Raw genomic sequence first — 16,470 nt, 5'->3', positions numbered from 1 at the left:
CACACACGCACATAATCACACACGCACATACTCACACACACATACTCACACACACACACACACACATACTCACACACACACACACACACACACACACACACACACACACACACACACACACACAGCTGACATGAGAGGTTGAAGAGCTCCCCATATGGTTGATAATGATATACTAAGTCACAGTCCTTGTAGCATTATGCTAATGTCATTATGCTACATCGTCGTTCTATGCAGTGATATTCTATCCCAGCCAACCTTCACTGTTGGAGAATTAGGATTTTTAATGACTGCAGTCATCTGCATTACTACACGTCCAGATATACAATACATACATAACATGCATTATAAACATGCATTTCAGTGCATCCCAACAACAACCAAAAAATCGATTGTTTGCAACCTTTCTCTAGCACTGCCGATCCTCCTAGTCCTAGCAGTAATTTATTTTAGAAAGCCTTACTTGCGATGACTGTGATGTATTAGTTGTTTCACTTTCGGCGAATATACTACTTATTTATTGTCTCACTGTATAAGAGCGTCTGCTAAAATGACTAAAGCGTGTGGCCTGGTGTGGTCCAGTGGTCTAGCACCACGGTCTACAGTGCACACATATGCCCATGTCGGCATGGGTTCGAATCCGGCCCGTGCCCTGCTGACATGCCCTCTCTCCCTTACTTTCCTGTCTGTCTTCACTATATCTGTCCAATAAAAAGCAAAACATGAATCGGACTGCCCCCCTAAAATAACTTTAAAAAGAAAAAGAAAGACTAAAACGTGTGAAATGTGTGGGGTTTCTCAGGTCCAGAAGCTGCAGGCCATCCTGAAACCCATGATGCTGCGGCGCCTGAAGGAAGACGTGGAGAAGAAGCTGGCGCCCAAGGAGGAGACCATCATCGAGGTGGAGCTGACCAACATCCAGAAGAAGTACTACCGCGCCATCTTGGAGAAGAACTTCTCCTTCCTGTCCAAGGGCGTGGGCACGGCCAACGTCCCCAACCTGGTCAACACCATGATGGAGCTGAGGAAGTGCTGCAACCACCCCTACCTCATCAAAGGTACTGACCTCTAACCTCTACCTCATCAAAGGTACTGACCTCTAGCCCCTACCTCATTGATTGATTGATTGATTGATTATACTTTATTGTCCCCGAGGGGAAACTTGTCTTGGGCATGGTACTTTCATGCTTCAAGTGCAACAGAGACGATACATACAACATACAGTAGGCAAAGTAAACAACAGGACAGCAACAAACATTGAGTGACATTGGCAGCAGTTTCCACCTGGACATGGCATCATTTGGTATAAATATATATTGCACATAACCCTTCAAGTGGTGTTTTCGAATATTGCACATGGCCCTTCAAGTGGTGTCTAAGATAAAGTGCAGGTGCTGGTGATCATGTCCTAATCATCGTTTCTGCTTGAGCGAATTGATTAGTTTAATGGAGAATGGGACAAATGATAGTTTTAACAGCTTATAATTACATCTTGGCATGCGAAGCCTTCTACCTAGAGGGAGAACTTCGTATTCTGTGGAGAGCGGATGTTGGGGGTCTGCGATGATCTTATTAGCCTTGTCCAGGACAGTTTTTTCATATAGTTTATTTAGGATCACATAGTCTCTTTCACCTACAATTTTCCTCATCAAAGGTACTGACCTCTAGCCCCTACCTCATATAAGGTACTGACCTCTAACCTCTAACCTCTACCTCATCAAAGGTACTGACCTCTAACCCCTACCTCATCAAAGGTACTGAGTTGACCTCTAACCCCTACCTCATCAAAGATACAGACCCCTCTAACCTCAGAGATGTTCTTTATTGAGGAGATGCAGATAATAAAGAACTCTCCCTATGATTTATTCTACAGTTGTTGTTGTTTTTTGCGAGAGAGAGAGCAGAGTTTGATCTCCCTATTTGTAACAAGAAAGGCGCCCCGAGAGGTTTGGCCATTGTGGTCGTCCCCTCTGTCGTCCGCGCTTCCTTTGAAAGAGGCTTTGGCTAACGGCCGTACTAATGGAACACTCGTGTTCCTCACATTCCCCCTGCATGGGGAAGGACAGCGTGTGACGCGTTTGTGGGAAGGAAGGGCTGACTTGAATGTGACTAAGTGGATTCCGACACATAGCGGAGAGAGAGTACACGACCACTTAACAGCCTGCAGGCAACCATGAACCGTGCTGAGTCAGTGCTGTTCTCTCACTCTCTCTCACTCTCTCTTTCTCTCTCTCTCTCTCTCTCTCTCTCTCTCTCTCTCTCTCTCTCTCTCTCCTGCTTTCTCTGTTTCTCTCTCTCTTGCTCTCTCTCTTGCTCTCTGTGGTGCTTTCTGTCTCTCTCTTTCATGCTTTCTGTCTCTGTCTCTCTCTCTCTCTCTTTCTCTCTCCCCCCCCCCCCCTCTCCTCAGTCTCGCCCAGAACGAAGGCAAGCCTTGAGGCTCTGGAACATCTGACATACTACTGCATACTTGGAGAAAAAAAAAGACTTTAGCTCACTGGCTTTCATGCTGCTTTACATTTATGTGGAAAAGTATCTCTGAACCTGGGGCGAGCGAAGCTGTGGGAACATGTCTCAAACAATGACTACTAATGTATACTAAAATAAATCTTCTAGTAGACAGGAAGGGTCTAGTCAGCCATGCGAAGAGTTGGACCAATAATGGACCATCACAGAGTCTGGTGTGTTGGTGCCTCAGGGGGTTAATCTCATTTTACAAGCCTCGTACGCTAGGCCAGTCGACCTTTCACCTAGGCTTCGTGAGGGCAGCTTCTGTGTGGCCTCTGCCTGTCTGCCTGTCTGCCTGCCTGCCTGTGTCTCCTACTGTTTGTCTCTCTGACTGTCTGTCAGCGTCAGTGTGGGTTACGAGAGGTCAAGGCTCATCTCCTGTGCTGCTGGCCTGTTCAGTGGAAACGTCAGGGCTTCCGAGGCATTAGCAGTCTGCTCGTCATGTCACAACGTTTACGTGGCAGGGGTGCAGAGTGCAGCGTACGCTCGGGAAGCCTTGACAAGGACGTTTATATATGATATATGGATAACGCTAGACCTTTCCTACCATTGTCTTTGAACTAGGTCGTCTTTGAGGTTAGCGAAATGTGATACCTTTTGACCACAGTGAGTAGATGCAGCGCGCCATCTCTGAGGGTCAAGCTACAGGATGGGTCATGGGACTCAGTCGCTTTGGAGCATGTTGCTCGGAGCACCACAGATGTGTGTGCAAAACGACTTCTTCTTGGTTCCACCCATGCAAAAACTGAAAGTGAAAACAATGGGCCGCTTAGGTGGCGTAACGGGTTAAGCTTCGACCATGTAACCGCAGGGTTCCTGGTTCGATTCTGGCTGCGGACATATCCTGCTTGTCATCCCTTCTCTCTCTTTCACCCATCCGTCCTGTCATAATCTATACTGTCTCTATCAATAAAAAGAAAAATACAAGTGGGGCTGCCCCACACGGGGGAAAAAAGTGAAAACAATATGGTCTTTTTTGGGGGGGTGCTTATCTCCTGGACTAACTGTTCCCCCCCCTCACTCTCTCAGGGGCAGAGGAGAAGATCCTGGAGGACTTCCGGGAGGTGTACAGCCCCGCCGCCTTCGACTTCCACCTGCAGGCTATGGTGCAGTCTGCTGGAAAACTGGTCCTGATAGACAAGCTGCTGCCCAAGATGAAGGCCGGGGGTCACAAGGTCCTCATCTTCTCCCAGATGGTGCGCTGCCTCGACATCCTGGAAGACTACCTCATCCAGAGGAGGTAGATATAACCCCCCATGAGCTTTTATATTCTTGGGATATAAATGGTTTATATTATTGGGAGAATAGGCTTTTAGTTTTGGTGCACCTCACTCGCTGGAAGAATCTACAGAGTATGTTACGGTTGGCTGTTCTGGGGCCGCTCGGGCGATTTGAAGCATTTTGATCGAGGACCACTTTGTTGACATTTTTTATTTTGTTTCCTGATTTTGCGTTTTCTAATGTTCCTTGGTCTCAATGGTTAATGCTCAAAGGAAGAAAAAAAAGTGTTTTTTTTTGTGATCAAGATTTTTTATTGCTTTTAACAACACATACAAATGACAATACAGAACAAGAAAGGAAAGGAGGGGAAAAAAGAAAGAGGGTTATTATTATTTTTTAAGAATTATATCGCAATTGCCCACCCTTGGATGTGAAAACACAGGATCGATACAAGGCCAATGCGTCTCTGAGGAGATGTAAATCTTGGCCTTTGGAAGGTTAAATACCCCCTGCAGTTTCCGCCACGGGCTACAAAATGTGTCAAAAAGGAATTACGCCTGCGAGAGCGGTTATTGCATAATTTCCTCTCTGCAGCCACGTTGTCAAAAACGGCACGTATTTGTGGCTCGTCCTCGGCTACTGTAACCGACTGCAGTGCGAGCGGCAAACGCTGAATCACTCCCAGTCCTTAGATTACATTTGCCCTGACTGAAGGGAAATACTAAATCTATTAGCATCAGTGTCCACAGAGAGACAGAGCCATTGAAACCCCCACCATGCCACTCTGGTGCGGCCCAGCGGTGTGAGATAATGAAGACTCTGTGGCGGAGGCAGAGGGAGAGGCCGTACCAAGGAGCCTCTCTAGTTCAAGGTCTTAATCTCCCCGGCTGAATGAGCTTCCTGCTCGCACGCTAAATGAGAAGCATATTATCCCCGGCTCTCGGCTTCCTCTCCTGTCCTCTGCCCTGCTCCCTTTCCCCTCTCTTCTCTTCTCTTCTCTTCTCTTCTCTTCTTCCTCCTCTCCTCTACTGTCATCTCTGCCCCTCTTTCCTCTCCTCTCTTGCCTCTCTCCCCCTCCCCTCTTCTGTTTTCTTCCTTCCTCTCCTCTTATCTCCTCTCGTTCTTCTCCTCTCTCTCTCTTCTGCCCTCCCCTGCTTTTCTAATCCCGTCCCCTTTCCCTCTCCTCTCTCCTCCTCTCTTTCTTCTCCTCTCTCTCTCCCCCCCTACTCCCCTGCTTTTCTCTTCCATCTCCTTTCCCTCTCCTCCCCCCCTCTCACCTCTCTTCCTGTCTCTCACACTCCCCTGCCCTGTGTTGAATTTCTCCCTCTCCTGCTCTTTTTTGGCACCAAGAACAAACCTCCAAACCAGTGTAAACATTAGCAAGACTGAGGAACAGCCAGCGCTCAGCGGCGGCGCGAGGCTTAGCCTGGGAGTTCACCGGCGGGTCACCCCCCCCCCCACCCGGGGGGCTCCCCCACGTCAGCCAGAGAGAGGTCCGCGGCGGGCGGGAAGTGGGTCACTGTGTGGAGGGGGGGCGGGTCTGGGGTGAGGTGTTGTGGGAGGGTTAAGGAGGAGGGGTGGGGAAAGGGGGTAAGGCAGGGGCGAGGCCACTGCTCCTGGGGAAACAGCTTGTCTGTCATCTGGGAGCTTAACCACCACCTAGTGCTCCGCCAGAGAGAGAGAGGGGGGGAGGGAGAGAGGGCTGGAGGAGAAGAGAGGGAGGAGAGAGGAGGAGAGAGGGAGAGGGAGGGGGAGAGGAGGAGGAGAGAGGGAGGGAGGGTGAAGGGAGAAGGATGACAAGATAGAAATGGAGAATTGATTTTAGACGGTGTCAAGTGATGATTCGTGATGATGAATTAGATGGGTCCCAGGGAAGCCCCACCACTTAGGCTGGTCAGTTTGACGCCAGGCCACTTCTCATGATTTAATATTTAAACTTACATTATGGAGTGTGTGTGGAGTGTTGACTCTATGGTTCGTGATATAATGTTAATCGATCTCTCATCTCATTGGACCCCTCAGTCGTTAGCATGTAGGCTAACAAACTTTTTGCAAGACAAGCTTTTGCTCGTGGGTGTGTATTCAGTGGACCCGCCTAGCTCAAGAGCTCCCCCGGAGGTTGAAATGTTCCATATATCCGTACCTTTTTAACATTTTAATTGTACTTTAATGCGTGTGTGAAATGTCACTATAATACACTTGAAAGTGACTAGTTTGGCACACTGTGAAAGGTATGGTGTCCTGTATTTCAGTGTAGCCTTATGAGAACGTCTCTCATGTCCTGCGTGTGTGTGCGTGTGCGTGTCGCAGGTACCTCTACGAGCGCATCGACGGCAGAGTGCGAGGCAACCTGCGGCAGGCGGCCATCGACCGCTTCAGCAAGCCTGACTCCGACCGCTTCGTGTTCCTGCTGTGTACCCGCGCCGGAGGCCTGGGCATCAACCTGACGGCCGCAGACACCTGCATCATCTTCGACTCTGACTGGAACCCCCAGAACGACCTGCAGGTAAGAGAGGGGGAGGGGAGGTGGGGGAGGGGAGGAGAGGGGGGGGATACACCTGCATCATCTTTGACCCACAGAACGACCTGCAGGTTAGACATCTGGCTAATGCTCACCAACACCACCCTAACACCACCCCTACCATCCTAACACCACCCATACCACCCTAACACCACCCCTACCATCCTAACACCACCTCTACCACCCTAACACCACCCTAACACCCTAACACCACCCTAACACCACCCCTAACACCACCCCTAACACCACCCCTAACACCACCCAAACACCACCACACCACCCTAACACCACCCCTACCATCCTAACACCACCCCTAACACCACCCTAACACCACCCCTACCACCCCAACATCACCCTAACACCACCCCTACCACCCTAACACCACCCCAACACCACCCTACCACCCCAACACCACCCTACCACCCCAACATCACCCTAACACCACCCCTACCACCCTAACACCACCCTACCACCCCTACCACCCCAACATCACCCCAACACCACCCCTACCACCCTAACACCACCCCTACCACCCCAACACCACCCTAACACCACCCCTACCACCCTAACACCACCCAAACACCACCCTAACACCACCCTAACACCACCCCTACCACCCTAACACCACCCCACCACCCCTACCACCCTAACACCACCCCTACCACCCTAATACCACCCTAACACCACCCCTAACACCACCCTAACACCACCCCTAACACCACCCCCTAACACCACCCTAACACCACCCCTACCACCCTAACACCACCCCTACCACCCTAACACCACCCCTAACACCACCCCCTAACACCACCCTAACACCACCCCTACCACCCTAACACCACCCCACCACCCCTACCACCCTAACACCACCCCTACCACCCTAATACCACCCTAACACCACCCCTAACACCACCCCTAACACCACCCTAACACCACCCCTAACACCACCCCCTAACACCACCCTAACACCACCCCTACCACCCTAACACCACCCCAACACCACCCTAACACCACCCTAACACCACCCCTACCACCCTAACACCACCCCTACCACCCTAACACCACCCCTACCACCCTAACACCACCCCAACACCACCCTACCACCCCAACATCACCCTAACACCACCCCTACCACCCTAACACCACCCTACCACCCCTACCACCCCAACATCACCCCAACACCACCCCTACCACCCTAACACCACCCCTACCACCCCAACACCACCCTAACACCACCCCTACCACCCTAACACCACCCAAACACTACCCTAACACCACCCTAACACCACCCTAACACCACCCCTACCACCCTAACACCACCCCACCACCCCTACCACCCTAACACCACCCCTACCACCCTAATACCACCCTAACACCACCCCTAACACCACCCCTAACACCACCCTAACACCACCCCTAACACCACCCCCTAACACCACCCTAACACCACCCCTACCACCCTAACACCACCCCTACCACCCTAACACCACCCCTATCACCGGCCCAGTGGACGTTAGCCACAGCCCCACCAGAAACACTAAACACTTAAACTTTCCTCTTACCCCAACCGTGACTATAACAACCCTGACCTGATGCATTTTGACATGAAGAAACGCGAGTCGGGTTTGATAATTGCAATCCTACGTCAATAAAGCAGAAATGCCCTAAAAACATTTTCTTTTCTTTTTTCTATTTTTTTTTTATACTGGGGAGAACCCTGGAACTGAACTAACCAATCCCAGCTGTGTTGACTTTGGACCGTGGCATGTTGAATAACCCCCTCATCCCTGCTCCCCCCCCCACCCAGGCCCAGGCTCGCTGCCACAGGATTGGTCAGAACAAGGCCGTGAAGGTGTACCGGCTGATCACGCGCAACTCGTACGAGCGGGAGATGTTCGACCGGGCCAGCCTCAAACTGGGCCTGGACAAGGCCGTGCTGCAGAGCATGAGTGGCCGGGAGAACAGCATGGCGGGGGGGGTGAGTCCACCATCCTCATCCACCCACACACACCGTAGCACCATCCACACACTGTAGCACCCTCCACACTGTAACAGCACTGCATCTTTAACACTAGAACAGCCATGGTTGGGGTCATTTGACCAAGTGAGTAAAAAATCGTTTATATCTTTGCACTAAATTTCAGGACCCTCCTTTCATGACTTTGTCTAGATATGTGCGTTCTACCACCCAGTACCCTTACATTTTCAAAACCACCCATCAGGATAAGCTAGTATGAAGCTATTTTGCTAGTTTTTCTGTGTAGATGGCAGGCAAATTTATCAGGCTAGTGGTCTTGTAAGTAGCAGTTTCCCATTCTAAAGACTATGGTCATTTGACCCCCGAGGCGGGGGTTAAAATAAGCACTATTGTTCTAGTGTTACGGTGTGATTTTACTCAAAGATGTCATATTTCTTGTCGGCCTTGTCAGGTGATATGATTACCAACATATTATTTTGTGCAACAGATTTTCATAAATATCCTAACAGCAAGCTTAGACAGTTAGGATAGTTAGTACTTCATGGAACAGTGCTCATAGCGATGCGTTTTGTACACAAAGCTACCAGGGTATCTATGAGGTTCGGATGCACAAAGTCGGGATATTTTCAGACCATATCAACGTTAGCCACGACAAGAAATATATTGGAGATTTCTTTGTAAAATTCCACTTTGAAGTCCCCTCCCTGCGTACAGCCAGTGTTGCCAGATGGGATTGTTTTCCAGCCTAACCACAGTCTAAAAGCCGCCCAGTGGGATCATAAGTAGCCCAATTGGGCGGGAATACGTCCAATCTGGCAACACTGCGTACAGACAGAGTCGCCCAGTGGGACTGATCAACTGATCGATTCTCTAAAACAAACCCAGACAGACAGAGAACCCTCTACTGGCGGCCCGTCACCAGTCCCTGAGATGTGTAGGAGGGTTTTAGCCGTCCTCTCAGACTAGGATAAGGAGAGCTGGAAGCGGTTAATCTTCCATCTGAGGAGCGGAGTGAGAGGAGTGAGAGGAGTGAGCGGTGAACACGCCGGCGTCAATATGTGCATACTAATACACACAGGGCCAGGGCTAGGGCTGCCTCCCCTGACATTATAATAGGTCTGTTAGACCATGTGATCCAGTGCAGCAGCAGCTGTGTGTGTGTCTGTGTGTGTGTGTGTGTCTGTCTGTCTGTCTGTCTGTCTCTGTGTGTGTCGTGTGTGTGTGTCTGTGCGTGTGTCTGTCTGTCTGTCTGTGTCTGTCTGTCTGTCTGTGTCGTCTGTGTGTGTGTCCGTGAGTGTGTGTCCGTGCGTGTGTGTCTGTGTGCGTGTGTCTGTGTGTGTCCGTGAGTGTGTGTCTGTGTGTGTCCGTGAGTGTGTGTCTGTGTGTGTCCGTGAGTGTGTGTGTCCGTGTGTGTCTGTGTGTGTCGTGTGTCGTGTGTGTGTGTCTGTGCGTGTGTCTGTCTGTCTGTGTCTGTCTGTCTGTGTCGTCTGTGTGTGTGTGTCCGTGAGTGTGTGTCTGTGTGTCTGTGTGTCTGTGTGTGTCCGTGAGTGTGTGTCCGTGTGTGTGTGTCTGCGTGTGTCCGTGCGTGTGTGTCTGTGTGGTTCGGTTCAGCAGCCGCCTGTTGGACCCCAGGTAGATTAGCTGTCACTATCTGGTATTGAGGATTCTAATAATAAAAATTCAATTTCAGCAACAGTTCACCTAACTGTCTCTCTTCCTAGATCATATTGGTGTGCGCGTGTGTGTGTGTGTGTGTGTGTGAGAGAGAGAGAGAGAGAGAGAGAGAGAGAGAGAGAGAGAGAGAGAGAGAGAGAGAGAGAGAGAGAGAGAGAGAGAGAGAGAGAGAGAGAGAGAGAGAGAGAGAGAGAGAGAGAGAGATGAGAGAGAGAGAGAGAGAGAGAGAGAGAGAGAGAGAGAGAGAGAGAGAGAGAGAGAGAGAGAGAGAGAGAGAGAGAGACACGGACTGTCTGCCTGTCTGTCTGCCTGCCTGCCTGTATATGTGTGTCTGACTGTACATTTCTGTGTACGATTGCTGTGTACAATTCAATGTGCGACCAGTAAAGATCCAACTTTGGATCTAGTTCAACATATTAACTCTCTCTCTCTCTTTCTCTCACCCCCCCTTTCTCTCTAACCCCTCTTTCTCTCCCTCTCTCTAACCTCCCCACTCTCTCTCTACCCCCCCCCCTCTCTCTCTCTCTCTAAACCCCTCCCTCTTTCTCTCTAACCTCCCCACCCCCCTCTCTCCCTCCCCCCTCTCTCTCCCTCTAACCCTCTCTCTCTCTCTCTAACCCCCCCCCCCCCCTCTCTCTCTCCCCCCCCCTCCAGCCGGCCCAGCAGCAGCTGTCCAAGAAGGAGATCGAGGACCTGCTGAGGCGCGGGGCGTACGGGGCCATCATGGACGACGAGGACGAGGGGGCCAAGTTCTGCGAGGAGGACATCGACCAGATCCTCCAGCGCCGCACCAAGACCATCACCATCGAGTCGGAAGGCCGCGGCTCCACCTTCGCCAAGGTAAACAACCCCCACCACCACCACCACCACCGTCTCGCCGGGTCCGCCTCGTCCTCCTTTATCTAATCTCCCTCCTTATCAGAGCCTCCCAGAGCTCTCCGAACGGCCGCCAGGCTCTTTTAGTAGATTACAGTCAGGAGTGGGACTCGGAAATGAGATTATCAAGGTTTCTGATGTGATTGGATGTTGGTTCACTTTTTTTTCTTTTTCAGGCTAGTTTCGTGTCGTCCGGAAACCGCACAGACATCTCTCTGGACGACCCCAACTTCTGGGACAAATGGGCGAAGGAGGCGGAGATCGACATGGAAACGGTGAACGGCAGAGTAAGTAGGACTACTCGTCAACAGGACTAGGGACAGGGTATAGACACACAGTCTGTTCCTCCTGGCCATGATGACTTATGTTGGTTAGATGGTTAGAGGTTAAGTGGGATCCTTGGGATGACCCTAACTTTAACCCCTACCTTTACCCCTAACCCCTACCTTTACCCTTAACTCTTCCCTTAACCCCTACCTTTACCCTTAACCCTCACCTCCCCTTAACCCTCACCTCCCCTTAACCCATACCTACCCTTAAACCTCACCTACCCTTAACCCTCACCGACCCTTACCCCTCACCGTAACCTGAACTTTAAACTGAACTTCAACAGTGTTGGGTTCTTGTCCCAAGAATCCCAGTTACAACTGTGGGTGTTCTACCGGTCTCTAACCCCCCTCCCCCTACACCAACAGAACAGCCTGGTGATCGACACGCCGCGTGTGAGGAAGCAGACGCGGCCCTTCAGCGCCACCAAGGACGAGCTGGCCGAGCTGTCGGAGGGGGACAGCGAGACAGACGACAAGCCCAAGCTCCGCCGGCCTCACGATCGCCTCAACAGCTACGGACGCACCGAGTGTTTCAGGGTGGAGAAGAACCTGCTGGTCTACGGGTGGGTTACTGCTACTGCTACCGCTACTGCTACTGTTACCGCTACCGTTACTGTTACTGTTACTGCTACTGTTACCGCTACCGTTACTGTTACTGCTACGGCTACGGCTACTGCTACTGTTACTGCTACCGTTACTGCTACTGTTACTGTTACTGTTACTGCTACTGCTACTGTTACTGCTACTGTTACCGCTACCGTTACTGTTACTGTTACTGCTACGGCTACTGCTGCTGTTACTGCTACCGTTACTGCTACTGTTACTGTTACTGCTACTGTTTCTGCTACTGTTACTGTTACTGTTACTGAACTGTTCTCATACTGCACTATTCTCTTACTGCACTGTTACTGCTACTGTACATTTACATTTTGACCATTCAGAAGACGTTTTTATCCAAAGCCGAGAATTAGAGATTACAGGACAGTCTCCCTGGAGTCATTTAGGGCTAAGTGCCTTACTTACTCAAGGTCACACCTAGTGGTGGTGTTCCCAGGTGGGATTTGAACTCATGACCTTCTGATCACCAATCCAACTCACTATGTGAGTCACTACTCACCACCCCCCTAGGCCACCACTACCCCCACTGGACTGTTCTGGTACTGCACTGTTCTGGTACTGCATTGTCCTGGTACTGCATTGTTCTGGTACCGCTCCATCCTGCTGCTTACCATACCAACCTACGACACCAGTCAGTCGACTGTATGACCCTGGTCACACTTCACTGCCGAACCGAGCTGAGCCGTACCATGCTGGCCTGGTTGCATATTCACTGTAGTTGCTGTAACAGTGCTGTAAACGTTGTTAAAGGAAAGCACAGATCAGTTTGGATGGGCCCCGTCATTTGTAATGCCCCTAAAAGACTGGGTTTCATTCCTGACTCATGGTCAAGCAAGAGAGATCACATTTTTCCATTTTTGTTGTTGAGAGGTAACAGTGTTGACCCCCCACCCTGTGTTGTGTTGTTGAGAGGTAACAGTGTTGACTCTCCGCTGTGTTGTTGAGAAGTAACAGTGTTGACCCACCACCCTGTCGTGTATTGTTGAGAGGTAACAGTGTTGACTCCCCACTGTGTTGTGTTGTTGAGAGGTAACAGTGTTGACCCCCCACCCTGTATTGTGTTGTTGAGAGGTAACAGTGTTGACCCCCCACCCTGTCGTGTATTGTTGAGAGGTAACAGTGTTGACTCCCCACTGTATTGTGTTGTTGAGGGGTAACAGTGTTGACCCCCCTCCCTGTGCTGTGTTGTTGAGAGGTAACAGTGTTGACTCTCCACTAGGGGTGTAACGGATCACCTAACTCACGGATCGGATCGTGTCACGGATTTTGAGTCACGGATCGGATCATTTTTCGGATCAACACAAAACATATGTTTTTTTTAATAAAAACAACATTTTCCTTGAATTCTGTAAAAACACCACTTTTAATGTGTGAAACAAAAAAACAACATTCAAGATGTCAAAACTGATATATATATATATCACATATATATATAACATCTATATATAACAACATATATATAACAACATATATATATATATAACATCACTGCTGCAATCTGGTTGCCAAGTGAAACCTAACTTTACCTAAATAATAAAGTGAAATCCTTTAAACATGGTAAGAAAAAAAAGTAAATAAAGCAAAGCAGCCTCAAGCTTATAACTTCATATTCATTTTCAAAAATATGAGGATGTCCACATTGTCTGGGGAGAGGGCAGACCTATTTGCAGTCACTATGTCTCCTGCTGTGGAGAACACCCTCTCGCTAGGAACTGAAGTAGCCGGCACAGCCAGGTAGCGTCTTGCCATCATGGCAACGTGAGGGTACACACCGTAACTTTCTTATCGACCTCCCTCCTTCCATCATTATTATAAGTAACAGGGAAGCCAAAGTGCTCCCATACATGTGATTTCAATGACGAGGGAGGCCTTTCCAGTTCGCCAACGTTGCTAGCACTCGCCATGATACTTGTTGCTGTGGATTCCCAGCTTCACGTGGAGTGAGTACGTAACAGAGTACTTTTTTTGTGTGTTTACACAATCACCCAGGCTGCTTAGCGGGTGATATGACGTGATATAAGTGGGACAGAGATGAGTGAATGAATGTTGTTGTCAACTCAGTACGCATGCAGAGAGAGAATAAAGCGCACATGATTGTTTTTCTACCGGTTACATTTGAATGAATGAATGGTCTTTATTGTCATTGCTACAGTACAGGTACCAAACAACGAAATTTAGGAGGGGTGGCTCCCCTGGTGTTAGGGAAAAAAAAAAGAAAAAAAAAAAAAAAAACGGTTTTGCTATTGATCCGCGGTACACATGCGTTCCGAACCGTGGAGGGCGATCCGAACGGATCACGGATTATCCGTGATCCGTTACACCCCTACTCTCCACTGTGTTGTGTTGTTGAGAGGTAACCGTGTTGACCCCCCACCCTGTATTGTGTTGTTGAGAGGTAACAGTGTTGACCCTCCACTGTGTTGTGTTGTTGAGAGGTAACAGTGTTGACCCTCCACCCTGTCTTGTATTGTTGAGAGGTAACAGTGTTGACTGATTCCCTACTGTGTTGTTGAGAGGTAACAGTGTTGACTCCTCACTGTGTTGCGTTGTTGAGAGGTAACAGTGTTGACCCTCCACTGTGTTGTGGGGCGGCTGTGGCACAGGAGGTAGAGGTAGGCCGGCGCCTTGCATGGTAGCTTGCCGTCATTGGTGTGTGTGAATGGGTGAATGAGAGGCCATTGTAAAGCGCTTTGGAATAAGGCGCTATAATAAGTCAGTCCATTTATGTTGTGTTGACCAGGTGGGGCCGGTGGAAGGACATCCTCCTCCACGGGCGCTTCAAGAAGCAGCTGAGCGAGCGGGACGTGGAGTCCATCTGCCGCGCCCTGCTGGCCTACTGTCTGGTCCACTACCGCGGGGACGACAAGATCAAGAGCTTCATGTGGGACCTGATCGCCCCTACGGAGGACGGCCAGACCAAGGAGCTGCAGAACCACCTGGGTAGGAGGGGAGGAGAAGGAGAACGGGGGGGAAGGAATGAGGGAGGGGGAGGAAGAGGAGAAGGAAGAGAAGTGGAGGGGAGGAGGAGAACGGGGGGGAAGGAATGAGAGAGGGGAGGAGAGAGAGAGCGGGGGAGGAAGAGGAGAAGGAAGAGAAGTGGAGGGGAGGGGAGGCTTAGACTGACCATGACCACAGTGGTCTGTTGAACCATGACCATCGCAAATATTACAGTTAAAAAAAGACAGTCCAGTCATAGCGGTGAGAAAGACTAGACTACAGTAACTGAGTGGATGTCACTTCACTGGGCGTGAACACAGCCCACCAGCCGCTTAGAACCAGACGGTTGAATGATGACTCATACTGTAGGTTAAACTCTCCCTCCTGACCCAGAGCCTCGTTTAGATAGAAATGTGCTGTGTCAGAGCAGGTATGACGAGTGTGTCGCGGGGACGAAGGGATCCCAGGCAGCTCTATAAACTACGTTTCTATCTGCAAGGTTCTGAAGGTTTTACCTCAGTGGGTTTACGTTCCGTTCCCGTCTCAGTGGGTTCTACAGGGCTCCACAGTGCTCCACTGAAAAAAACACTGAGGTGAAAATGACAGGGTTCCCGCGCTGGTCTTAAAAAGCCTTAAAGTCTAAAATCCAGCAATCCGATTTATAAGGCCTAAAAAGGCCCCACGTTTCAGTTATTAGGTCTAAAAAACGAGGAGCTAGGTCTTAAAAATGAGATCAGCTTGCCCTGCAAGGAAATCAGTCCGACCACATCTATTTACACGGAAATTAATCAAGCTGGAACCAATATTCATTTTATATTAATTATCCTTCTGAATTTTGGCAGTCTGTATGGCAGCGAAATCCCTAATTTCATCACCTTGAGGATGACAAATAGCTATCATATGGTGTCGCGAATAGGTCTAAAATTTGACTTGTTGAAACCCTGAAATGACATATTTTACTTAGTGAGACCTAGCAAGGATAGCAGACCCAATTAAAACATCATCAAACATTCCACAGTCTTCAGGAGTCTTCAGACATACAACAACAACATTACCATACAGTTACAGAAAATACACAGTTGACAGATCAGGAGCAGTGAAGCCTCCACCTTTTGATGTAATAATAATAATAATAATAACTTTTATTTGTATAGCGCTTTCCCTGCAAACGTTGCAGTTCAAGGTGCTCCAATCATTATATAATTATAATTAAATGATGTAGTCATTTAAAGGCAATATTTAAAAAGATGGGTTTTGGCTTTGTTAAGTACTGTGGTCCTCTTGTGTGCTACAGGGTTGTCCACCCTGGTTCGCAGGGGCCAGAACTATGGCTTTTGTTAACCTCTGGTCCTTTTTTCTGTCCTATAGGGTTGTCCACCCCAGTGCCCAGGGGCAGGAAGGGGAAGAAGATGAAGGTTCAGTCCAGCACATTTGACATCCAGAAGGCCGAGTGGATCAGGAAGCACAACCCCGAGCACATGCTCCAAGACGACGGATACAAGAAGCACCTCAAACACCACTGCAACAAGTGAGCATTGCATCCTTCATAACATTCTTAACTTTCCTACTATTCAATACTCTGCTCACCTGAGGAATGCGTACTCGGGCGGATGCGTTTCATCATAAGACTGAATGAAGTCGGAAACACGCCACTTAGCTCTATTCAAATGTCGTTTGTTTGTTTATCTCAACGACTGAAGGCCAACGCATTCCAGCTGGTCTACGAGAAATCATAATAGCATGTTTTGCCGTTGTGCAAATTTGATAAATCACTGCAAGCGGCGTAAACAAACACACTCAACGGGGGGAGGAAA

At 49.5% G+C, this 16,470-nt stretch overlaps 1 protein-coding gene across 1 annotated transcript in view; it reads left to right on the top strand.

Annotated features, from left to right (window-relative positions):
* chd9 (chromodomain helicase DNA binding protein 9) overlaps positions 1-16,470 on the top strand; it is a 68,966-nt gene that overhangs the window by 31,643 nt on the left and 20,853 nt on the right. Inside the window, 9 exon segments of the mRNA XM_080539220.1 lie at positions 800-1,055; positions 3,532-3,742; positions 6,034-6,229; positions 8,052-8,222; positions 10,551-10,736; positions 10,949-11,059; positions 11,468-11,664; positions 14,460-14,659; positions 16,025-16,184. Coding sequence (XP_080395346.1) covers positions 800-1,055; positions 3,532-3,742; positions 6,034-6,229; positions 8,052-8,222; positions 10,551-10,736; positions 10,949-11,059; positions 11,468-11,664; positions 14,460-14,659; positions 16,025-16,184 — 1,688 coding nt within the window.

Source organism: Nansenia antarctica (genome assembly GCF_963989245.1).
Source record: "Nansenia antarctica genome assembly, chromosome: 9".
Taxonomy (NCBI): domain Eukaryota; kingdom Metazoa; phylum Chordata; class Actinopteri; order Argentiniformes; family Microstomatidae; genus Nansenia; species Nansenia antarctica.
The sequence above is the reverse complement of the archived record's forward strand: the minus strand, read 5'-3'. Positions and strand labels throughout refer to the sequence as shown.